The sequence below is a fragment of the Bombina bombina genome, chromosome 7 (genome assembly GCF_027579735.1).
Source record: "Bombina bombina isolate aBomBom1 chromosome 7, aBomBom1.pri, whole genome shotgun sequence".
Taxonomy (NCBI): domain Eukaryota; kingdom Metazoa; phylum Chordata; class Amphibia; order Anura; family Bombinatoridae; genus Bombina; species Bombina bombina.
In genome coordinates, this window is record NC_069505.1 from 455894537 (window position 1) to 455921922 (window position 27386).

The following is a 27386-nucleotide window of genomic DNA, read 5'->3' on the forward strand; positions in this document are numbered from 1 at the left end:
TTACATTAGATAGAGGGAAGACGCCCTTTGACATGATACAATAGAATTACATTACTTAACCAAATAAACAATTTAAACACAAGAAAACAATGGAGTCCTTCTTATCACTTGGAAGTCTGCTCTTTGGAGGTGATTAAACAATGTGAATGCTTATCACATAAACCTAATTACAGTACACAATAGATCCTGCCAGGAAACCTGTCTTTAGAAAATAGCTTCTCAAAGCTGAACAAAGTTAACCCTTCCAGTACTGACAGAGGCGTCTGTCACATGGCTCCCTCCTGGTGGGACACTCCGGCAGACCCGGCTTGACCCTTTGGCGGGTCAACTTGGGGATGACCGGACTAGGAGGTGGTAGGCATGTCAGTTTGCCGGGACAATCCATCTGTATTCCCGTTATGAGAGAGAATTCCTGACCGTATAAATAAGGGTTCAACTTCTTCAGTGCCCAGACTAGGGCTAAACAGTCCTTCAAAATCTCATTGGCTTCTTTACGTGTTTTTTGTACCTGCTCTTTATAGGTATCCACAAGCCCTTCATGCTGACGTAGGTTGCCCTTGAGTTGCTGCACCTCACTATGGGCCAGCGTCCGCTTCTCCTCCAGTGTCGCTAAGTTTGTCTTTAATGTTTCATGTTCCACTCTCAAGCTGGTGTTTTCTGCGGTCTGTCGGTGCAGCTTGTCTAGCAGAGATTCCTGTTCTAACCGCGCTTTTTCCTCTGCGCTCCTCTTCTCTCCCACTAGCACTGTTACATGATTGTTTAATGTGACCATTTCATCCTCTACTGGACTCTTCTCCTTCATCAGCGCATTGTAACGGGACTTCCACGTATCAATAGCGGATAGAGATTTACTGAGCTCAGCGTCCTGGGGCTTAGCAGCAGGTGGGTCAGTCTCTGCTGTACAAATCTGGGCACGGGTAGTCACAAGGTTAACATCGGCGGGACCCATAGGAGCGTAGGCAGAAACAAGGGGGGCCAAGTTATTTCCAAGGAGAACATCAGCTGGTAAAGTCCATCATGACCCCCACATTCACAGGTCTAGTGCCCACTCCCCAATCCAAATGTACCCGGGCAACAGGTAGGCGGAACACAGCGCCCCCTGCTACCCTCACAGCCACAGTGTCTCCAGTGTGCTGTTTCTCAGACACCAAGTTCTTTTGGAGCAAGGTCATGGTAGCACCAGTATCCCGTAGACCACTGACCTCCTTCCCATTCACTTTAACCAGTTGCCGGTTATTGCGGTGGGCAGCTTGCATGGGGTCTGCTTCATGTAGGATGCCCCAGCATTCTTCCACCTCTACGCAGTGGGCCGCAGGCTGAGGGTTACGTTGGATTCCGCCGGTGGGTCTTCTCCAGGACTGTGCTTGGTTCGCTGCGTTTAGGGGACACTCTGGTCTTTTGTGCCCTAGTTGCTTACATCCAAAGCACCGAAAAGGTTGTGAGTAGTCCCGTGAGTTGAACCGGGCTCTCTGAGGATAGTTCGTGGCTGGAGGCCGTGTGGTAGAGTGGTGCGCCGGGGGTTGGTAACTGGTAGCTGCTGGGGTGACTGTGGGTCGGTACTCCACTCTGGCAGGGGGCTTAGTGGTAGCAGTGTCCAGTTTGCGGGCATACGTATACTCATCTGCCAAGCCTGCGGGTAACTTGTCGAAGCAATGTTCCAACAGGAATAGCTGCAGCACCTCTGCCCCAGATACGGCTTGGCACCCCGCTATCCAGTGAGCTGCTGTGCGGTGCACCTTACATGCCCACTCAACGTAGGAATCTCCAGCTAGCTTAACAATGTCTCTGAACAGTCTCCTGTATGCCTCCGGAGTAACCGCATACCTGGAGAGCAGAGCCTCTTTTACAGCATTATAATCCCCGACTTCCTCATCTGGAATGGCCCGAAAAGCCTCGCTGGCCCGGCCGGATAATTTTCCAGATAATATCATGACCCAGTCCTCTGCGGGTACCTTGTGTAGTGCACATTGCCTCTCAAAATCCGCAAGGCACCCATCAATCTCTCCTTTTTCCAGGAAGTTTTTAAAAGCTGCAAAATTTACTTTTCTCTTTTCCACTGGGGTTGCTGTGACTTGGGCTGCTGCAGCGCCGCTTTGGCGAAGTAGGTTGGCCTCCACAGCTGCTATGACCCGGTCGATAATTTCCGCAGACGGGTTGGGGCCATAATGTGCCAGTCTTATTTTAACCGCCCGATCAAAGCTTGCTTCTTCGGGGGTTCTGTCTGATATGCTGGGCCCATTGGTTCCTTTGGTCCCTGGTACTCCTTCCATCTTGGTCAGTACTGTAATAATTCCCCTCTTCCTGAGGATACTGGCTTGTGTAGTTGCTCTTCTGGGCGATGAGGATCATACAGTCGCTTGCCACCAATTGTTATGGTATCAACAGATATCAAGGGTTAATACTAGATGAAAGATGTCCTGAATATGGGATCAGCAACACACAACCCAGCTAATTGCCCCCTCAAACATGAGACCAGGCTCCACATTGAAGGTAAAAACAGAATGTACTTTGTTCAGGGCTATATGCCCAGTATTTATGCAGATTTGAGACCAGATGGGGGGTTGGAAGAGTATTTTACATTAGATAGAGGGAAGACGCCCTTTGACATGATACAATAGAATTACATTACTTAACCAAATAAACAATTTAAACACAAGAAAACAATGGAGTCCTTCTTATCACTTGGAAGTCTGCTCTTTGGAGGTGATTAAACAATGTGAATGCTTATCACATAAACCTAATTACAGTACACAATAGATGCTGCCAGGAAACCTGTCTTTAGAAAATAGCTTCTCAAAGCTGAACAAAGTTAACCCTTCCAGTACTGACAGAGGGGTCTGTCACACCCTGTTCTCTGATTACAGAGAGAAGGGCACCGAGAACCTTTGAAAAGATCCTTGGAGCTGTTGCTAGGCCAAAAGAAAGAGCAACAAACTGGTAATGCTTGTCTAGAAAAGAGAATCTCAGGAACTTATAGTGATCTGGATGAATCGGAATATGAAGATATGCATCCTGTAAGTCTATTGTAGACATATAATGCCCTTGCTGAACAAAAGGTAGAATAGTCCTTATAGTCACCATTTTGAATGTTGGTATCCTTACATAACGATTCAATATTTCTAGATCCAGAACTGGTCTGAAAGAATTCTCCTTCTTTGGTACAATGAATAGATTTGAGTAAAACCCCAGACCCTGTTCCAGATCTGGAACTGGCACAATTACCCCAGCAGACTCCAGGTCTGAAACACATTTCAGAAACGCCTGAGCCTTTACTGGGTTTGCTGGAATGCGTGAGAGGGAAAAATCTTCTCACAGGCGGTCTTACCTTGAAACCTATTCTGTACCCTTGAGAAACAATGTTCTGAATCCAAAGACTTTGAATCGAATTGGTCCAAACATCTTTGAAAAATCGTAACCTGCCCCCTACCAGCTGTGCTGGAATGAGGGCCGCACCTTCATGCGGATTTGGGAGCTGGTTTTGACTTTCTAAAAGGCTTGGATTTATTCCAGACTGGAGAAGGTTTCCAAACGGAAACTGTTCCTTTAGGGGAAGGGTCAGGTTTCTGTTCCTTATTCTGACAAAAGAAACGAAAACGATTAGCAGCCCTATATTTACCTTTAGATTTTTTGTCCTGAGGCAAAAAGGCTCCCTTCCCCCCAGTAACAGTTGAAATTATTGAATCCAACTGAGAACCAAATAATTTATTACCTTGGAAAGAAAGAGAAAGCAACAATGACTTAGAAGTCATATCTGCATTCCAAGATTTAAGCCATAAAGCTCTTCTAGCTAAAATAGCTAAAGACATATACCTGACATCAATCCTAATGATATAAAAAATGGCATCACAAACAAAGTTATTAGCATGTTGAAGAAGTTTAACAATGCTATAAGCATTATGGTCTGACACTTGTTGCGCTAAAGCCTTCAACCAGAAGGTGGAAGCTGCAGCAACATCAGCCAAAGAAATAGCAGGTCTAAGAAGATTACCTGAACATAAATAAGCCTTCCTTAGAAAGGATTCAAGCTTCCTATCTAAAGGATCCTTAAAAGAAGTACTATCTGCCGTAGGAATAGTAGTACGTTTAGCAAGAGTAGAGATAGCCCCATCAACTTTGGGGATTTTTTCCCAAAACTCTAATCTATCAGATGGCAAAGGGTACAATTTCTTAAACCTTGGAGAAGGAGTAAATGAAGTACCCAGACTATTCCATTCCCTAGAAATTACTTCTGAAATAGCATCAGGAACTGGAAAAACTTCTGGAATAACTACATGAGGTTTAAAAACTGAATTTAAACGCTTATTAGTTTTAATATCAAGAGGACTAGACTCCTCCATATCTAATGCAATCAACACTTCTTTAAGTAAAGAACGAATAAACTCCATCTTAAACAAATATGAAGATTTATCAGTGTCAATATCTGAGGCAGAATCTTCTGAACCAGATAGATCCTCATCAGAGATAGATAAGTCAGAATGATGGCAGTCATTTAAAAATTCATCTGAAATATGAGAAGTTTTAAAAGACCTTTTACGTTTACTAGAAGGAGGAATAACAGACAGAGCCTTCCAAATAGAATTAGAAACAAATTCTCTTACATTAACAGGAACATCCTGAACATTATATGTTGAAGGAACAACAACAGGTAATGGTTTATTACTAATGGACATATTATCCGCGTTTGATAGTTTATCATGACAAATAACACAAACTACAGCCGGAGGAACAGTTACCAAAAGTTTACAACAAATGCACTTAGCTTTGGTAGAACCAACATCAGGCAGCGTCTTTCCAGAAGTAGATTCTGATCCAGGGTCAGGTAGTGACATCTTGCAATATGTAATAGAAAAAACAACATATAAAGCAAAATTATCAAATTCCTTAAATGACAGTTTCAGGAATGGGAAAAAATGCAAAACAAAACAAGCCTCTAGCAACCAGAAGCAACAAAAAAGTGAGACTGAAATAATGTGAAAAAAACTGGCGCCAAGTATGACGCCCACATTTTTTGGCGCCAAATAACGTCTGCAACAAACATGCGTCAAAAATGACGCAACCATGCGAAAACTTCCGGCGTCAACTATGGCGCCAAAAAAACATCTGCAACAGACATGCGTAAAAAATGACGCAACCACGTGAAAACTTCCGGCGTCAACTATGACGCCGGAAATGATGATATTCTCGCGCCAAAAGTCTCGCGCCAAGAATGATGCAATAAATTGTAGCATTTTCTGCACCCGCGAGCCTAATAGCCCGCAATTTAGAAGAAAAAAGCCAATTGAAAATTTTAAGGTAAGAAAAATACTTAATTCATATGCTTTTTCCCAAAAAATTAAACTGACAGTCTGAAAGAAGGAACACTGATTATCCTGAATCATGGCAAATATAAGTTTAAAACATATATTTAGATATAAAGTGTGCCCAACCATAGCTTAGTGTCATGAATAAAATAAGACTTACTTACCCTAAGACACTCATCTACATATAGTAGATAGCCAAACCAGTACTGAAACGAGAATCAGTAGAAGTAATGGTACATAAGAGTATATCGTTGATCTGAAAAGGGAGGTAGGAGAAGAAATCTCTACGACCGATAACAGAGAACCTATGAAATAGATCCCCTAGAGGAAGACCATGGTATTCAAAAAGGCAATACTCTCTTCACATCCCTCTGGCATTCACTGCACTCAGAGGAAAACCGGGCTTCAGCCTGCTGCGAAGCGCATATCAACGTAGAAATCTAGCACAAACTTACTTCACCACGTCCATGGGAGGCAAAGTTTGTAAAACTGAATTGTGGGTGTGGTGAGGGGTGTATTTATAGGCATTTTGAGGTTTGGGAAACTTTGCCCCTCCTGGTAGGAATGTATATCCCATACATCACTAGCTCATGGACTCTTGCCAATTACATGAAAGAAATAATTATGTCCGCAATCTCCGGGTTAATTTTTAAAATAGAAAGGGATTCTGAGACTAAGAACAAATCAATTCTTGAGAATGTTCTGTGTGATTTTGATTCGCATGAGTACACTCTAGAATCCGGGTTCTCAATACGCCAGATATCTAACAACTTACGTTTTTGACAACATTGTTTTAAACATTTTGCCCGTTTATTATACTCCCTTGATTTTTCCTTTGAGTTTCTATCTAGGTTGGGGCAAATAGCAATGTTAAAGTCCCCCCCTAAGATTATATTTTTTTTTTTTTTTTTTTTTTTATTTATGTTTTTTATTGAGGTTGTGCAAAAGTGTTACAACATATATAAAACAACATAGCGTAAAACAAGTAGAAAGAGTACATTTCAGTTTGACGATTTCTATATAAGTAGAAAGAAACAGTTTTGAATGTGCATAATCTTATAGAAAAGACTGGAACCTCTTTTTATACATTAAGATGAATAGCTTGAATGGTCACTTCTGGATTCATAAGCGTAAAGTAAATTAGCAATTGACATAGTATTTGATAGAAAACATATGTAAATAATATGGTGAAATATGTGGGTACAACAATTTAATTGCGGCATAGACAAGAGGAGCCGCATAGCTAACCCTCCAAAAGTAGGAGGTATATTATATTATGTGGGGGGGAGATATTAAATTGAATACAATAAACAGAGTATAATGCATGTGAAACTTTCAGAACATGGTGAGCTGGCTTAAGGGAGATAAGGCAGATCTCATACATAAGAACCCCGTATAACAGTCATGAAACTATAAGTGATCAGGGTCAACATACACAAACAAATGTATAAACATAGGGGTCCGTCAGGTTAGTTATTAAGGTTAGTAAGGTAGAGTTTGGCATAAAGGTTCAAACAAAACAAATGGTGAGTTATGTTTGTCAGGGTGGCTATTCCTTAAGATAACGTTTAGAATCGCCATTTTCCATATATACTGTCTATGTTATCCATGAGAATATAAATGAAGGGGCTTAGGGGTCTCGGCCGCCGACACCCGAGCCTTAGGAGCATACACAATGGGAGAGGACAACATAGCACGTTTTGTTTCACTCCTCAGGGCCAACCAGCTTTATATGGTGTGCGAAGTGTAAGCATAAATATGTTTGTAGAATCAATAGGCGGTCAGCTGGATCCTAACTAACCGCCGTCATATGATACCTATGTGTTGTAGACGGGGCATGATAAAAACTAATATTTAACACATCAATAACAAAACCACATCTAAAAGTTATGATTATGGTAATGCAGCTTAATCACTCTTGCCCTAGTAAAGCTCATTTATCAATAACATTGCACACATATTATCTTTTCAAATGATATATTGCAAGACCTTAAGTACCCCATTCACATCTGTGCTCACAGCCCGTCCCTCATCATCACACAACATTTAGCTAGATTGGTGCATATTTATAGTATAAACCTGTCTAAAACATGATAAAGGACTTAAAATAGTAAACAATCATACAAGTGGGTAGGTTAAGCGCCCAAAAACAGCCATAATGATCACAACAAATAAAAGAGACCTTGTTATAACCAAGGTATGGGCAAAATGTGGCGGCAGGGGGTCTAGGCATAGCAATTAACCTAATAGGGCAGTCAACAGAGCTACTGTAATATATATAGACAAACATTAACTCTTGAAAACCATTTATATCATAGGAGAGCTGGCATATAAACCTGCTGTGCCAACCATAACCATTCATTGTTAAAGAAAGTAGCGTGTCCATATCCTGGGGCAGATCTCAGTGGGAGTCCAAACTTATCAGGCAGTCAGAGAGAGAGAAAGGTGCCTAGTAGAGCTGCCAAGTTTATTGAAAATTCAGCAGGGGTCCATGTTCAACCCATCCCATGATAAAGACAAAGTCCGGTATGAGGGAGGTAGAAAAAACAGAGAGTCCCTTGCATTTCCAATGTTTAACCTATTCCCTTTTGATTAGCAGTGGGAACCAGCGGGTTACTGAAGAGAGGGGAAAGCTGGTGCTTTATGTTGAGAGGCATATCTTCGCTGATAAGCTGGAAAGCCACGGGCAAACGCACCTGCATGCTTATGGTGCTGATATCAATAGTTAGTAGTGTGCTGCTATAAAGCGATATAAGATTCCCCTGTAGCACCCGGTATTTACCTTCCACTGACCATCTCCGAAGAACCAGTGTCTTCTCCGGTCTTAGATCTGTGTCGGGAGAGTCTGGGTTTGCCGCAGCTTCTTGGGGTGGGTCGACAGCCTCAGTAATGGCATTCTGAAAAGCCCCCTGTAAGATAGGCTCAGCGAGGTCAGGCAGCTGTTGGAACTGAATGGCGCTATTTCTGTTAGGAGCTGCGTACAGCTTGTCGATCAAACTGGCATGGTGTTTTTGCAGCAAGCGCCTCATTACCTCCAAGAAATAAAGCGGAGTCTCCATAGTGCAGGCTGAGTCTAAAACCCCAAGGAGAAATAGGCATGCAGTTTTCTCAGAAGCCTGCAAACGGAGTGTAGTATCCTCAAAATGGCGGCTCTCTCTTCCAGCTCTGCGGAGTGAAACAGTGACGGGTAACTGGTGCAGACTCTCCGGGCCCCCAAAAGTTCATAAATACATAACACCAGCTCGTAGGTCTATCCACATAGATGCTAGGTACAAATAGTTTGTTGCAGAGTGTGAAAAGACCCCTAAATTAGGATCTTGGGCCCGGGAGCTGCACAAAAACACGTCCTACCAGCTCTGTAGATGACTCCGCCCCCCTCCTAAGATTATATTTTGACTGATGAATGGAAATAGTTTGATTTAAATTTTCTCCCAAAACATGGGAGAATGAATATTTGGCCCATAAACATTGCATAAAACAAAATAAATATTATTAATTACTATATGTAGAATAATAAATCTAGCCTCGGGATCAAGTTCAACCTTTTTAAGCTTTTACTCTAGATTTTTATGTAATAATATGGCAACTCCTGCTATTGTTAACCAGGTGTAGCTAAGACCTCTCCAACCCATTTTATTTTAAGTTTTGTTAACTCAGTCTCCTTTAAATGTGTCTCTTGCAAGAAGGCCACATCTGGATGGTGCTTGGCTGGAGATTTGATAATAAGTTTACGTTTCATTGGAGAGGTTATGCCTCCTACGTTCCATGACAGAACCTTAAAGGGACAGTACACTGTAAAATTGTTTTTCCATAAATGTATTTTAAATGACTTGTTATACCAACTGCAGAGTATAAAATATTTGAGAAATTGCATTTTCGGGTTTATTTGTGTATCTGAAGTAGCTGGTTTTGTGCTTTGAAACCACAGCCTATTACAATGGGTTGAGCTTCAGGTAATATCAGATCTCATTATGTTATCACTTTCATGTACACAGACTTGCTTCCTTATCTTATATTTGTCTGGAACACCAAAGCTCAATACATAGAGAGAACAATGGAACATTATCATTTTATTACTTAACTATCATGCCCCCACTGAGGGTGTAATCTATTCTGCTGGCTGTGTTTACTTAGGCTTGTCAATAATATATATACGCCAGTATCAAAACTTTCATTATAGGTTGGGAAACCACAAGCTAAATCAGCTATTTCAAATGCTGAAATATGAGTAAAGGAGCTACTTGCAACCAATTTAATACACTCTAGCAGGTAAAAAGGATCATTGGGAATAATTTAAAGGGGAGAAAGTTTTTGGGTGAACTGTCCCTTTAAGATCTTTATGCATATCAATGATCATTTAGGATCTGAAAGAAGCGCGGGCCGAGGGGAGAGCCAGTCAAAACAGGAAGGGGGGAAAAAAAACAATAACTCCTAAATACACATACATATTAATTTTGGCAATATCTTGTCAGGCAAGGACGTTCTAATTGAAAATGTGCTCTTATAGAGTATTAAAATGTTTGAAGCCTAAACCAAAAACAATCTGTGTGCACACCTAACTGGCTCCAACAAATTCCTGAGCTTCAATCACATTATTAAGGGCGATTCGCTTATCGTGATCTTCAACTACTATCTTAGCAGGATAGATTAAACGAGCTTTGAGGCCTTTATTAATGAGCTGCGTGCAGTAGGGAGCCATTAGTTTCCTCTTAGTTGAGGTCTCGCTAGAAAGGTCCTGAAATAATAGCAATTTGTTGTTCGCTATTGAAAAAGAATCTAGCTTTTTATAAAGTTTTAATAATTCTACTTTATCCTGGAACTTGTAATGTAACTATGCACATCCTATTCCTAGATGGACCATTTGCATTTGTTTTAGAAGGGCCAATCCTATGGGCTCTTTCCACTACTAATGGTAAAAGTGAGGGCGAAACGCCAAGAGCCTGGGGTAAAACAACAGAAGAAAAATTCAACAAATCATTATACTCCATTGTTTCAGGGAGTCCTACTATTCTGAGGTTATTTAGTCTGGAACGATCTTCCAGATCTTCTAGTCTATTTTGCAAATTCTTAATTTGAGATTCTTGTGCATGGATTTGGTTATCTTGGGAATTGGTTAGATCTTCCAAATCTGATATCCTATTCTCGGCTTCTGATAGTCTATTTGAGAAGAGTTCTACTTCAGTGGAGAGAGCAATAATACTCGAGGAGATACTGGTTAATTCTTTTTTAATTTTGTTAAATTGGGGTGTTAAAAGCTCAACTAGCTGCGTCATTGTTGGCTGAGGGTCTAAGAGTGTATTAGGCAGGTCTACATTGGTGTCTGAACTAACATCCAGAGGTTTCGTTTTCCGGTTTTTATTTTGGGGGGCATTATGGGTGAATTTTGTTTTCCTTGTGTAATATATCTTTCCATAGAAGGAATTTTATTTTAGTGCATTGAAAGAAAAAATAAATAAATAAATAAATAAAAAAAATATGTAAATACAACGTTGCGCTGCACACCAGCAAAAATAAAGAAAAAAGTGAAGCACTGCAATTACCTATATAAATTAGTGAATCTAACTACCAATTTGATTTCCAGTGAAACAAATACCAAGAGCAGGAAGTCCTGTTTTATTTTTTTGGTTTTTTTTTTTTTATTTATATAATACGTGCCCTTTTATATATAAAAGAAGAAATGCCACCCTTTTGATATGTCAAACCTTAGAATTTTAACATTAAAACAGAGCTCTTTACTTACTTTAGAATAAACCAACTGCTTATGACTTGCTACTAAACTATCTCCTGGTTTAAGATACTGGCCACCTAAGTGGGTTTTATATACTGCAAAAAAGGTTACACAGCAGTTTATACCACTTCAATTGACTTTAAGAGTATGTGACATATATTTTAATAAACCCTCTAGGTGGCCTCTATTCTGATATTTATAAGAAATAACCAATTTCAGGAGACTGGAAAAGGACCTTATAACTCAATCCGCTTCTGATCCTTTTGACAGACTAGATTTTAAGGATACAGAGATTTAGACCTCTATTTCCCCTTAAAGAGTGTCTACCTAAAATATTAGCACTTGTATAAAGTAACCTATGGTATCTACTGCATTGAAAAAATCAACATATTATCGGCAATTACATATGGAAAAAACATTGGCTCTTCAAACCTTAATCTTAGCACCCATTAAAGTACCAACAAACCTTGTATCATATTTTGTTTCTAATAGGGTGCACATTTTTAAGGTTCTATTGATATACACTTCTGTAATATATAGGATAATAACTAAATGTCAATCAGGAATTTAGCAGATTTGATCACAATATAATACCGTTAAGTTCAAATTCAATAAATAACAAGCTCCAGCGAGATGAACAATATGAGCTCTTAAATGACACCAGATACAGCTCCTCAGAATTCTTAGACAATGGAAAAAACCTTGCTTGTAGTTTCAGCTACATAGTCTCTCCAACCGAAGAAACAAACAGTTTTATGGCTGCTTATATTATGGAGAAAATAAAGTGCCGCAGTCATGAATTTACTGATTTATAGCCACCACATCTAAAAGCCACACTTGATACAAGTTCCGGTGAAACTGCATTTAAGTGAATTATTCAGAGGTTAACTCCCAATGGTAACCAAACCTCAAAGATGTTTAATACTTTGTGAAGAAGAAAAACATAATTTATGTAAATACTTACCTGATAAATTCATTTCTTTCATATTAGCAAGAGTCCATGAGCTAGTGACGTATGGGATATACATTCCTACCAGGAGGGGCAAAGTTTCCCAAACCTCAAAATGCCTATAAATACACCCCTCACCACACCCACAATTCAGTTTAACGAATAGCCAAGAAGTGGGGTGATAAGAAAGGAGTGAAAGCATCAAAAATAAGGAATTGGAATAATTGTGCTTTATACAAAAAAATCATGACCACCACAAAAAGGGTGGGTCTCATGGACTCTTGCTAATATGAAAGAAATGAATTTATCAGGTAAGTTCTTACATAAATTATGTTTTCTTTCATGTAATTAGCAAGAGTCCATGAGCTAGTGACGTATGGGATAGCAGATACCCAAGATGTGGAACTTCCACGCAAGAGTCACTAGAGAGGGAGGGATAAAATAAAGACAGCCAATTCCGCTGAAAAAATAATCCACAACCCAAATCAAAAGTTTTAATCTTAATAATGAAAAAAACTGAAATTATAAGCAGAAGAATCAAACTGAAACAGCTGCCTGAAGTACTTTTCTACCAAAAACTGCTTCAGAAGAAGAGAAAACATCAAAATGGTAGAAATTAGTAAAAGTATGCAAAGAAGACCAAGTTGCTGCTTTGCAAATCTGATCAACAGAAGCTTCATTCCTAAAAGCCCAGGAAGTAGAAACTGACCTAGTAGAATGAGCCATAATCCTTTGAGGCGGGGACTTACCCGACTCCACATAAGCATGATGAATCAAAGACTTTAACCAAGACGCCAAAGAAATGGCAGAAGCTTTCTGACCTTTCCTGGAACCAGAAAAGATAACAAATAGACTAGAAGTCTTTCTAAAATCTTTAGTAGCTTCAACATAATATTTCAAAGCTCTTACTACATCCAAAGAATGTAAAGATCTCTCCAGAGAATTCTTAGGATTAGGACACAATGAAGGGACAACAATTTCTCTACTAATGTTGTTAGAATTCACAACCTTAGGTAAAAATTGAAATGAAGTCCGCAACACCGCCTTATCCTGATGAAAAATCAGAAAAGGAGATTCACAAGAAAGAGCAGATAACTCAGAAACTCTTCTAGCAGAAGAGATGGCCAAAAGGAACAAAACTGAATTGTGGGTGTGGTGAGGGGTGTATTTATAGGCATTTTGAGGTTTGGGAAACTTTGCCCCTCCTGGTAGGAATGTATATCCCATACGTCACTAGCTCATGGACTCTTGCTAATTACATGAAAAAAAAAAACTTTTTCAAAGGGAAAAAAACGGCCCCTCTGCAACAGTGTATATAGTGAGTAAAAGATACTTGCGCATTCAGCAAAACAATGCAACTGTTCCCAAAGACCGCAAACAGATCTCCCGGTTCACAATCCATCCCAGCGTTATACCTCAGCTGCTGTAAATACCTGGTACTGATCGGGAGATGTTTCCTACCGGGTAAGTATGATGACCAGAGAGCAGAGTCTAGGCCCACGAGATAGGAAGTGACGCTCGGATCACTCCGTGCATCAGCAACCCCTATCTGCAAGTGGGAGATGTTGTTCCGCTCACCACTGGCTCCTTCAGCTTGTATCCACTTAGCCCGGTATCCACAATCAGCTGTGCAGCGTGTTAGGAGCAATAACTTTAAAATCACGGTTTCAATCCGAACCTTCTTGTGCCTTTAGCGGTAGACACCGCAAGTCTTGAACTTCCACAGCTGTAGCCGTTAATCGGCTTTATGCCCAAACCAAGCCCTGTGGGACCTCGGGGCCGATAGCGTGGGGAGATGTTGAAGCGAAGGCTGCAGACGAGCACCCACTACGGAGAGACACAACCAGGTGTGAACAGCTCCTCCCTCAACAGGAAGCCATTAAAAAAAATTTAATATGCACTTGTTGTTGGTTAATTATACAAGTCTTAATTATTTTATCATGAGAACATTTTAACTGTTTTGAGTTAACCAGTCCCCTGCCCTTGTAGCAGACAATGTGGCCCTTAGACCTTTCCCCAGCTCCATGCTGAGGTTTAAAAGGGACAGTCTACACCAGAATTGTTATTGTTTAAAAAAAATTAGATAATCCCTTTATTACCCATTCCATAGTTTTGCATAACCAACACAGTTATTTTTATATACATTTAACCTCTGTGATTATCTTGTATCTAAGCCTCTGCAAACTGCCCCCTTATTTCAGTTCTTTTGACAGACATCCATTTTAGCCAATCAGAGCTGGCTCACTTGAACTCCACATGCTTGAGCACAGTGTTATCTAGACTGTCCCTTTATGGACTGTTTTCTGGACATTAGGGACTATTTTTAATGAGTACCACTTAGTCAAAAGACTAAACTAAATTGAAATCAGTGTTTTTGTCATTTTCAACCTAATTTAGAGCTTTTAAAATGGTGCTCACAGACAATTTAAGTAAAACAATTATTTCAGTCCCAAAATTAATCTTTATAAAATACGGCTTCTAGTTAAAACAAAGAAAATGCCCCAAGTGTTGAAGTGTGTCAAAGCAATATAGAAAATCTAAGAAGAATCTAACTCACGTGATGGGTGTCACTTTATCAAGTGTCAACAACACCTTCTGGGATAAATAACAGCTCCCCAGCTAACTATATTACTCAGGCAATTCTGTTATACCATATAGAGTATAAGGATGTTTAGCTGGAAAGGCTTAAAAATACCCCAATATTGGTAAAACCAAAAGGATATCAACTTGATCCAAATATCGAAAATAACATCACACCTTCACAATTGTATTCATTGCTGTTTAACAGTGTGACTTTCTGGACATAATACAAACATTTACAATAGTGTTGACATTTTAGAAATGCTAAAATAAATTAATAACATTTAAACAAGTGGAAGGAGCAAATAACTGGTATCCAAAAATACAAATTGCAAAGTTCCAAATGATGTATTTGGGCTTTTGATTTAATAATAATTTACCAGGAATACAAGAGTAATATAAAATGGGAATTATTATTTTAAATGCTTTAAAGGTAGGGAAGCACTACACTAATGCAGCAGGAAAAGCCAGCAGATTAGCAGGTTGTATATAGAGAGGGGTATTGGCAGCAGATAACAGTGAGACACCATTTATAGGAGCACATTATAAACTCTATAAAGAAGGCTTCTAAAACAGGACATGGTTTCTAAACAATAATTTATAAAGAAACACTTAGGCCTAGATTTAGAGTTTGGCGTTAGCCGTCAAAATCAGCGTTAGAGGCTCCTAACGCTGGTTTTGGGCTACCGCCGGAATTTAGAGTCAGTCAGGAAAGGGTCTAACGCTCACTTTGCAGCCGCGACTTTTCCATACCGCAGATCCCCCTACGCCAATTGCGTATCCTATCTTTTCAATGGGATCTTTCTAACGCCGGTATTTAGAGTCTTGGCTGAAGTGAGCGTTAAAAATCTAACGACAAAACTCCAGCCGCAGAAAAAAGTCAGTAGTTAAGAGCTTTCTGGGCTAACGCCGGTTCATAAAGCTCTTAACTACTGTGCTCTAAAGTACACTAACACCCATAAACTACCTATGTACCCCTAAACCGAGGTCCCCCCACATCGCCGCCACTCTAATACATTTTTTTAACCCCTAATCTGCCGACCGCAAACCTCCGCCACCTACGTTATCCCTATGTACCCCTAATCTGCTGCCCCTAATACTGCCAGACACCTACATAATATTTATTAACCCCTAATCTGCCGCCCCCGCTATCGCTGACACCTGCTTATTTTTTTTAACCCCTAATCTGCCGCTCCGTACACCGCCGCAACCTACATTATACCTATGTACCCCTAGTCTGCTGCCCCTAACACAGCCGACCCCTATATTATATTTATTAACCCCTAATCTGCCGCACCCAACGTCGCCTCCACCTACCTACAATTATTAACCCCTAATCTGCCGACCGGACAACACCGCTACTATAAGAAATGTATTAACCCCTAAAGCTAAGTCTAACCCTAACACTAACATCCCCCTAAGTTAAATATAATTTAAATCTAACGAAATAAATTAACTCTTATTAAATAAATTATTCCTATTTACAATTAAACCTAACACTACACTATCAATAAATTAATTAAATACAATACCTACAATTAAACCTAACACTACACTATCAATAAATTAATTAAATACAATACCTACAAATAAATACAATTAAATAAACTAACTAAAGTACAAAAAATAAAAAAGAACTAAGTTACAAAAAATAAAAAAATATTTACAAACATTAGAAAAATATTACAACAATTTTAAACTAATTACACCTACTCTAAGCCCCCTAATAAAATAACAAAGACCCCCAAAATAAAAAAAATGCCCTACCCTATTCAAAATTAAAAAAGTTCAAAGCTCTTTTACCTTACCATCCCTGAAAAGGGCCATTTGCGGGGCATGCCCCAAATAATTCAGCTCTTTTGCCTGTAAAAAAAAAACATACAATACCCCCCCCCAACATTACAACCCACCACCCACATACCCCTAATCTAACCCAAACCCCCCTTAAATAAACCTAACACTAAGCCCCTGAAGATCTTCCTACCTTATCTTCACCATGCCAGGTTCACCGATCCGTCCTCCGAAGTCTTCATTCAAGCCCAAGCGGGGGCTGGCGATCCATAATCCGGCTGAAGTCTTCTATCAAGCGGCGGCTGAAGAGGTCCAGAAGAGGCTCCAAAGTCTTCATCCTATCTGGGAAGAAGAGGAGATCCGGACCGGCAACCATCTTGATCCAAGCGGCATCTTCTATCTTCATCCGATGACGAACGGCTCCATCTTGAAGACCTCCGACGCGGATCCATCCTCTTCTTCCGACGTCCAACTGAAGAATGAAGGTTCCTTTAAGGGACGTCATCCAAGATGGTGTCTCTCGAATTCCGATTGGCTGATAGGATTCTATCAGCCAATCGGAATTAAGGTAGGAAAATTCTGATTGGCTGATGGAATCAGCCAATCAGATTCAAGTTCAATCCGATTGGCTGATTGGATCAGCCAATCAGATTGAGCTCACATTCTATTGGCTGATCGGAACAGCCAATAGAATGTGAGCTCAATCTGATTGGCTGTTAGGGTGTTAGGTGTTAGGGTGTTAGGTGCAGACTTAGGAAGTGTTTCCCCATAGGAAACAATGGGGCCGCGTTAGGAGCTGAACGCTGCTTTTTTGCAGGTGTTAGGTTTTTTTTTCAGCTCAAACTGCCCCATTGTTTCCTATGGGGGAATCGTGCACGAGCACGTTTTTGAAGCTGGCCGCGTCCGTAAGCACCGCTGGTATCAAGAGTTGCAGTTGCGGTAAATATGTTAGACGCTCCTTTTTTGGAGCCTAACGCAGGCATTCTATGAACTCTAAATACCAGCGGTATTTAAAAGGTGCGGCCAGAAAAAAGCACGCGTAGCTAACGCACCCCTTTGGCTGCAAAACTCTAAATCTAGGCGTTAATTATTTTAAAAAGATATGAAACCCCCCAAAATATTTAACGTTTGGGTTTCATGTCCCTTTAACCGGTTTTGCTTGGGTGCGAGAATGTGTCACAGTGATTTGGCAGAAACGGTCAGGAGATATTTTAATAAAAAAAAATGAAACCGAATAGAAATAATTTAACCATTTTACCACTGAGCCATTTCCAAGCTGTGAATGCAAAGTTTCATGAATATAGTTTATATAAATACTATTATAAACAGGGGCACTTTCATTCAATACACTGCAGCATTTTTTTTTAATATCTTTTTCTTTAGCAAACCTGGACCCGCGATCTCCCCGCCCGCTTCTCATGCTGTAATTAGCACCTCAATGATGAAACCGGCTTCCTCCAATCACGGCGTGACCTCACGAGATGAATGCTCTGGGATGCACGCCATGATTGGAGGAAGCCGGTTTCATCATTGCTGAGGTAAGTACAGAGGAGATGCGTGCAGGGGATCGCCGGTCCGGGTTTGCTAAAGAAAAAGGTTAAGTATTTTAAAAAAATTTTTTAAAAAAATGCTACAATGTAAAGTTTAATGAATTAAAGTGCCCCTGTTTTAAGTATTTTTAAAAACACTTATTCATTCAAATTTACATTCACTTTAAGAGTTCAGTATTATGTAAGTTATATTGCAATAAACACAAATACATAAGTTTTCATCTATGGGCTTTCAATCAAGGGGAGGGGCTCTAAAAGAGTCTGCTTACGTATATATGAGGGGACACGTATACTCACCTGTGCCCCTCATACATGTAAGACACGTACACTCCCCTGTGCCCCTCATACATGTAAGACACGTACACTCACCTGTGCCCCTCATACATGTAAGACACGTATACTCACCTGTGCCCCTCATACATGTAAGACACGTACACTCACCTGTGCCCCTCATACATGTAAGACACGTACACTCACCTGTGCCCCTCATACATGTAAGACACGTACACTCACCTGTGCCCCTCATACATGTACACTCACCTGTGCCGCTCATACATGTCCTGTGCCCCTCATACATGTAAGACACGTACACTCACCTGTGCCCCTCATACATGTACACTCACCTGTGCCGCTCATACATGTCCTGTGCCCCTCATACATGTAAGACACATACACTTACCTGTGCCCGTCATACATGTAAGACACGTACACTCACCTGTGCCCGTCATACATGTAAGATACGTACACTCACCTGTGCCGGTCATACATGTAAGATAGGTACACTCACCTGTGCCCGTCATACATGTAAGATACGTACACTCACCTGTGCCCGTCATACATGTAAGATACGTACACTCACCTGTGCCCGTCATACATGTAAGATACGTACACTCACATGTGCCCATCATACATGTAAGATACGTACACTCACCTGTGCCCATCATACATGTAAGATACGTACACTCACCTGTGCCCATCATACATGTAAGACACGTACACTCACCTGTGCCTGCCATACATGTAAGACACGTACACTCACCTGTGCCCACTATACATGTAAGACACGTACACTCACCTGTGAACATCATACATGTAAGATACGTACACTCACCTGTGCCCCTCATACATGTAAGGCACGTACACTCACTTGTGTCCATCATACATGTAAGGCACGTACACTCACCTGTGCCCGTCATACATGTAAGACAGGTACACTCACCTGTGCCCCTCATACATGTACACTCACCTGTGCCGCTCATACATGTCTTGTGCCCCTCATACATGTAAGACACATACACTCACCTGTGCCCGTCATACATGTAAGACACGTACACTCACCTGTGCCCGTCATACATGTAAGACACGTACATTCACCTGTGCCTGCCATACATGTAAGACACGTACACTCACCTGTGCCCACCATACATGTAAGACACGTACACTCACCTGTGAACATCATACATGTAAGATACGTACACTCACCTGTGCCCCTCATACATGTAAGACACGTACACTCACTTGTGTCCATCATACATGTAAGGCACGTACACTCACCTGTGCCCGTCATACATGTAAGAGAGGTACACTCACCTGTGCCAGTCATACATGCAAGACACATACACTCACCTTTGCAGCTCATACATGTAAGACACATACACTCACATGTGCTGCTCATACATGTAAGACAAGTACACTCACCTGTGCCCTGCATCCCTCAGACACGCTAAAGATGTACCCTCCGTTTCCCTTAGGCACATACCAAAAATACACTCTACTGTACCTTGCATCCCTTAAACACATGACACATATGAACTTTGCATTCCTCAGACTCACCAAACAAATACACTCACCTGTACTTATATTGTCATATATTTCCTGATCGACTGCTTCTGTCATATAATTTAACCAATGATCTTCTGTTTTTTCCGTGTTATGTGAAATATTAGAATTATCTAAACCTGAAATAAAAATAAATGAAAGAATAATTATTTACAGTTTTTAAGATTGGTTAATATAACAATATTAGCACAATAGTTAATACAACCTGTGTCATGTAGTAAAGCGAGCTGTCTGGGAATCAGTTTATTTACTAGCTGCAAATACAGCCCCTGATGCAACTATTAGAATTCCCATGTGAGCATAGTACAGGGTTTTGTGAGGTTTTCAAAATGAAATCCCACTAAAGCCCATTTACATTACTGTTTACAAATGTGTTTACATCACAGTAATACCACTATACCTGACATGGGGAAAATACAGCATTAGTATTCTAAAGCCTCTATACCTGACATGGAGAAAAACATCATTTATGTAAGAACTTACCTGATAAATTAATTTCTTTCATATTGGCAAGAGTCCATGAGCTAGTGCCATATGGGATATACAATCCTACCAGGAGGGGCAAAAGGTTTCCCAAACCTCAAAATGCCTATAAATACACCCCTCACCACACCCACAATTCAGTTTAACGAATAGCCAAGCAGTGGGGTGATAAAGAAAGGAGTAGAAAGCATCAACAAAGGAAATGTGGAAATAATTGTGCTTTATACAAAAAATCATAACCACCATAAAAAGGGTGGGCCTCATGGACTCTTGCCAATATGAAAGAAATGAATTTATCAGGTAAGTTCTTATATAAATTATGTTTTCTTTCATGTAATTGGCAAGAGTCCATGAGCTAGTGACATATGGGATATCAATACCCAAGATGTGGAGTCTTCCACTCAAGAGTCACTAGAGAGGGAGGGAATAAAAATAAAAACAGCCATATTCCGCTGAAAAAATTAATCCACAACCCAAAATAAAAACAGAATTTATGTTTACCTGATAAATTACTTTCTCCAACGGTGTGTCCGGTCCACGGCGTCATCCTTACTTGTGGGATATTCTCTTCCCCAACAGGAAATGGCAAAGAGCCCAGCAAAGCTGGTCACATGATCCCTCCCAGGCTCCGCCTACCCCAGTCATTCGACCGACGTAAAGGAGGAATATTTGCATAGGAGAAACCATATAATACCGTGGTGACTGTAGTTAAAGAAAATAAATTATCAGACCTGATTAAAAAAACCAGGGCGGGCCGTGGACCGGACACACCGTTGGAGAAAGTAATTTATCAGGTAAACATAAATTCTGTTTTCTCCAACATAGGTGTGTCCGGTCCACGGCGTCATCCTTACTTGTGGGAACCAATACCAAAGCTTTAGGACACGGATGAAGGGAGGGAGCAAATCAGGTCACCTAAATGGAAGGCACCACGGCTTGCAAAACCTTTCTCCCAAAAATTGCCTCAGAAGAAGCAAAAGTATCAAACTTGTAAAATTTGGTAAAAGTGTGCAGTGAAGACCAAGTCGCTGCCCTACATATCTGATCAACAGAAGCCTCGTTCTTGAAGGCCCATGTGGAAGCCACAGCCCTAGTGGAATGAGCTGTGATTCTTTCAGGAGGCTGCCGTCCGGCAGTCTCATAAGCCAATCTGATGATGCTTTTAATCCAAAAAGAGAGAGAGGTAGAAGTTGCTTTTTGACCTCTCCTTTTACCAGAATAAACAACAAACAATGAAGATGTTTGTCTAAAATCCTTTGTAGCATCTAAATAGAATTTTAGAGCGCGAACAACATCCAAATTGTGCAACAAACGTTCCTTCTTTGAAACTGGATTCGGACACAAAGAAGGCACGACTATCTCCTGGTTAATGTTTTTGTTAGAAACAACTTTCGGAAGAAAACCAGGTTTAGTACGTAAAACCACCTTATCTGCATGGAACACCAGATAAGGAGGAGAACACTGCAGAGCAGATAATTCTGAAACTCTTCTAGCAGAAGAAATTGCAACCAAAAACAAAACTTTCCAAGATAATAACTTAATATCAACGGAATGTAAGGGTTCAAACGGAACCCCCTGAAGAACTGAAAGAACTAAGTTGAGACTCCAAGGAGGAGTCAAAGGTTTGTAAACAGGCTTGATTCTAACCAGAGCCTGAACAAAGGCTTGAACATCTGGCACAGCTGCCAGCTTTTTGTGAAGTAACACAGACAAGGCAGAAATCTGTCCCTTCAAGGAACTTGCAGATAATCCTTTCTCCAATCCTTCTTGAAGAAAGGATAGAATCTTAGGAATTTTTACCTTGTCCCAAGGGAATCCTTTAGATTCACACCAACAGATATATTTTTTCCATATTTTGTGGTAAATTTTTCTAGTTACAGGCTTTCTGGCCTGAACAAGAGTATCAATAACAGAATCTGAGAACCCTCGTTTTGATAAGATCAAGCGTTCAATCTCCAAGCAGTCAGTTGGAGTGAGACCAGATTCGGATGTTCGAACGGACCTTGAACAAGAAGGTCTCGTCTCAAAGGTAGCTTCCATGGTGGAGCCGATGACATATTCACCAGATCTGCATACCAAGTCCTGCGTGGCCACGCAGGAGCTATCAAGATCGCCGATGCCCTCTCCTGATTGATCCTGGCTACCAGCCTGGGGATGAGAGGAAACGGCGGGAATACATAAGCTAGTTTGAAGGTCCAAGGTGCTACTAGTGCATCTACTAGAGTCGCCTTGGGATCCCTGGATCTGGACCCGTAGCAAGGAACCTTGAAGTTCTGACGAGAGGCCATCAGATCCATGTCTGGAATGCCCCACAGTTGAGTAATTTGGGCAAAGATTTCCGGATGGAGTTCCCACTCCCCCGGATGTAATGTCTGACGACTCAGAAAATCCGCTTCCCAATTTTCCACTCCTGGGATGTGGATTGCAGACAGGTGGCAGGAGTGAGTCTCCGCCCATTGAATGATTTGGGTCACTTCTTCCATCGCCAGGGAACTCCTTGTTCCCCCCTGATGGTTGATGTACGCAACAGTCGTCATGTTGTCTGATTGAAACCGTATGAACTTGGCCTTTGCTAGCTGAGGCCAAGCCTTGAGAGCATTGAGTATCGCCCTCAGTTCCAGAATATTTATCGGTAGAAGAGATTCTTCCCGAGACCAAAGACCCTGAGCTTTCAGGGGTCCCCAGACCGCGCCCCAGCCCATCAGACTGGCGTCGGTCGTTACAATGACCCACTCTGGTCTGCGGAAGTTTATCCCTTGTGACAGGTTGTCCAGGGACAGCCACCAACGGAGTGAATCTCTGGTCCTCTGATTTACTTGTATCGTCTGAGACAAGTCTGTATAGTCCCCATTCCACTGACTGAGCATGCACAGTTGTAATGGTCTTAGATGAATGCGCGCAAAAGGAACTATGTCCATTGCCGCTACCATCAAACCTATTACTTCCATGCACTGCGCTATGGAAGGAAGAGGAACGGAATGAAGTATTTGACAGGAGTTTAGAAGTTTTGTTTTTCTGGCCTCTGTCAGAAAAATCCTCATTTCTAAGGAGTCTATTATTGTTCCCAAGAAGGGAACCCTTGTTGACGGAGATAGAGAACTCTTTTCTACGTTCACTTTCCATCCGTGAGATCTGAGAAAGGCCAGGACTATGTCCGTGTGAGCCTTTGCTTGAGGAAGGGACGACGCTTGAATCAGAATGTCGTCCAAGTAAGGTACTACTGCAATGCCCCTTGGTCTTAGCACCGCTAGAAGGGACCCTAGTACCTTTGTGAAAATCCTTGGAGCAGTGGCTAATCCGAAAGGAAGTGCCACGAACTGGTAATGCTTGTCCAGGAATGCGAACCTTAGGAACCGATGATGTTCCTTGTGGATAGGAATATGTAGATACGCATCCTTTAAATCCACCGTGGTCATGAATTGACCTTCCTGGATGGAAGGAAGAATTGTTCGAATGGTTTCCATTTTGAACTATGGAACCTTGAGAAACTTGTTTAGGATCTTGAGATCTAAGATTGGTCTGAACGTTCCCTCTTTTTTGGGAACTACGAACAGATTGGAGTAGAACCCCATCCCTTGTTCTCCTAATGGAACAGGATGAATCACTCCCATTTTTAACAGGTCTTCTACACAATGTAAGAATGCCTGTCTCTTTATGTTGTCTGAAGACAATTGAGACCTGTGGAACCTCCCCCTTGGGGGAAGCCCCTTGAATTCCAGAAGATAACCTTGGGAGACTATTTCTAGTGCCCAAGGATCCAGAACATCTCTTGCCCAAGCCTGAGCGAAGAGAGAGAGTCTGCCCCCCCACCAGATCCGGTCCCGGATCGGGGGCCAACATTTCATGCTGTCTTGGTAGCAGTGGCAGGTTTCTTGGCCTGCTTTCCCTTGTTCCAGCCTTGCATTGGTCTCCAGGCTGGCTTGGCTTGAGAAGTATTACCCTCTTGCTTAGAGGACGTAGCACTTGGGGCTGGTCCGTTTCTACGAAAGGGACGAAAATTAGGTTTATTTTTGGCCTTGAAAGACCTATCCTGAGGAAGGGCGTGGCCCTTACCCCCAGTGATATCCGAGATAATCTCTTTCAAGTCAGGGCCAAACAGCGTTTTCCCCTTGAAAGGAATGTTAAGCAATTTGTTCTTGGAAGACGCATCCGCTGACCAAGATTTCAACCAAAGCGCTCTGCGCGCCACAATAGCAAACCCAGAATTCTTCGCCGCTAACCTAGCCAATTGCAAAGTGGCGTCTAGGGTGAAAGAATTAGCCAATTTGAGAGCACGGATTCTGTCCTAATCTCCTCATAAGGAGGAGAATCACTAGTGATCGCCTTTTCTAGTTCATCGAACCAGAAACACGCGGCTGTAGTGACAGGGACAATGCATGAAATTGGTTGTAGAAGGTAACCTTGCTGAACAAACATCTTTTTAAGCAAACCTTCTAATTTTTTATCCATAGGATCTTTGAAAGCACAACTATCTTCTATGGATATAGTGGTGCGTTTGTTTAAAGTAGAAACCGCCCCCTCGACCTTGGGGACTGTCTGCCATAAGTCCTTTCTGGGGTCGACCATAGGAAACAATTTTTTAAATATGGGGGGAGGGACGAAAGGTATACCGGGCCTTTCCCATTCTTTATTTACAATGTCCGCCACCCGCTTGGGTATAGGAAAAGCTTCTGGAGGCCCCGGGACCTCTAGGAACTTGTCCATTTTACATAGTTTCTCTGGGATGATCAAATTCTCACAATCATCCAGAGTGGATAACACCTCCTTAAGCAGAGCGCGGAGATGTTCCAACTTAAATTTAAATGTAATCACATCAGGTTCAGCTTGTTGAGAAATTTTCCCTGAATCTGAAATTTCTCCCTCAGACAAAACCTCCCTGGCCCCCTCAGACTGGTGTAGGGGCACTTCAGAACCAATATCATCAGCGTCCTCATGCTCTTCAGTATTTTCTAAAACAGAGCAGTCGCGCTTACGCTGATAAGTGGGCATTTTGGCTAAAATGTTTTTGATAGAATTATCCATTACAGCCGTTAATTGTTGCATAGTAAGGAGTATTGGCGCGCTAGATGTACTAGGGGCCTCCTGAGTGGGCAAGACTGGTGTAGACGAAGGAGGAGATGATGCAGTACCATGCTTACTCCCCTCACTTGAGGAATCATCTTGGGCATCATTTTCTCTAAATTTTGTGTCACATAAATCACATCTATTTAAATGAGAAGGAACCTTGGCTTCCCCACATTCAGAACACAGTCTATCTGGTAGTTCAGACATGTTAAACAGGCATAAACTTGATAACAAAGTACAAAAAAACGTTTTAAAATAAAACCGTTACTGTCACTTTAAATTTTAAACTGAACACACTTTATTACTGCAATTGCGAAAAAGTATGAAGGAATTGTTCAAAATTCACCAAAATTTCACCACAGTGTCTTAAAGCCTTAAAAGTATTGCACACCAAATTGGAAGCTTTAACCCTTAAAATAACGGAACCGGAGCCGTTTTTATCTTTAACCCCTTTACAGTCCCTGGTATCTGCTTTGCTGAGACCCAACCAAGCCCAAAGGGGAATACGATACCAAATGACGCCTTCAGAAAGTCTTTTCTATGTATCAGAGCTCCTCACACATGCGACTGCATGTCATGCTTCTCAAAAAACATAATTTATGCTTACCTGATAAATTCCTTTCTTCTGTTGTGTGATCAGTCCACGGGTCATCATTACTTCTGGGATATAACTCCTCCCCAACAGGAAATGCAAGAGGATTCACCCAGCAGAGCTGCATATAGCTCCTCCCCTCTACGTCAGTCCCAGTCATTCGACCAAGAAACAACGAGAAAGGAGTAACCAAGGGTGAAGTGGTGACTGGAGTATAATTTAAAGATATTTACCTGCCTTAAAACAGGGCGGGCCGTGGACTGATCACACAACAGAAGAAAGGAATTTATCAGGTAAGCATAAATTATGTTTTCTTCTGTTATGTGTGATCAGTCCACGGGTCATCATTACTTCTGGGATACCAATACCAAAGCAAAAGTACACGGATGACGGGAGGGATAGACAGGCTCATTATACAGAAGGAACCACTGCCTGAAGAACCTTTCTCCCAAAAATAGCCTCCGAAGAAGCAAAAGTGTCAAATTTGTAAAATTTGGAAAAAGTATGAAGCGAAGACCAAGTTGCAGCCTTGCAAATCTGTTCAACAGAGGCCTCATTCTTAAAGGCCCAAGTGGAAGCCACAGCTCTAGTGGAGTGAGCTGTAATTCTTTCAGGAGGCTGCTGTCCAGCAGTCTCATAGGCTAAACGTATTATGCTACGAAGCCAAAAGAGAGAGAGGTAGCAGAAGCTTTTTGACCTCTCCTCTGTCCAGAGTAAACGACAAACAAGGAAGAAGTTTGGCGAAAATCTTTAGTTGCCTGCAAGTAGAACTTGGGGCACGAACTACATCCAGATTGTGTAAAAGACGTTCCTTCTTTGAAGAAGGATTTGGACACAAGGATGGGACAACAATCTCTTGATTGATGTTCCTGTTAGTGACTACCTTAGGTAAGAACCCAGGTTTAGTACGCAGAACTACCTTGTCTGAGTGAAAAATCAGATAAGGGGAATCACAATGTAAGGCTGATAACTCAGAGACTCTTCGAGCCGAGGAAATAGCCATTAAAAACAGAACTTTCCAAGATAACATTTTTATATCAATAGAATGAAGGGGTTCAAACGGAACACCCTGTAAAACGTTAAGAACTAAGTTTAAACTCCATGGTGGAGCAACAGCTTTAAACACAGGCTTGATCCTAGCTAAAGCCTGACAAAAGGACTGGACGTCTGGATTTTCTGACAGACGTCTGTGTAACAAGATGGACAGAGCTGAAATCTGTCCCTTTAATGAACTAGCTGATAAACCCTTTTCTAAACCTTCTTGTAGAAAAGACAATATCCTAGCGATCCTAACCTTACTCCAGGAGTAACCTTTGGATTCGCACCAGTATAGGTATTTCCGCCATATTTTATGGTAAATCCTTCTGGTAACAGGCTTCCTAGCCTGAATCAGGGTATCAATAACCGACTCAGAAAAACCACGTTTTGATAAAATCAAGCGTTCAATTTCCAAGCAGTCAGCTTCAGAGAAGTTAGATTTTGATGTTTGAATGGACCCTGTATCAGAAGG

At 41.3% G+C, this 27386-nt stretch overlaps 1 protein-coding gene across 1 annotated transcript in view; it reads right to left on the minus strand.

The window, feature by feature from the left end:
* The window catches only part of LOC128636433 (oocyte zinc finger protein XlCOF6.1), a 78209-nt gene that overhangs the window by 34797 nt on the left and 16026 nt on the right, over positions 1–27386 (minus strand). Inside the window, exon 3 of the mRNA XM_053689448.1 lies at positions 19749–19856. Coding sequence (XP_053545423.1) covers positions 19749–19856 — 108 coding nt within the window. The remainder of the gene's footprint in view (positions 1–19748; positions 19857–27386) is intronic.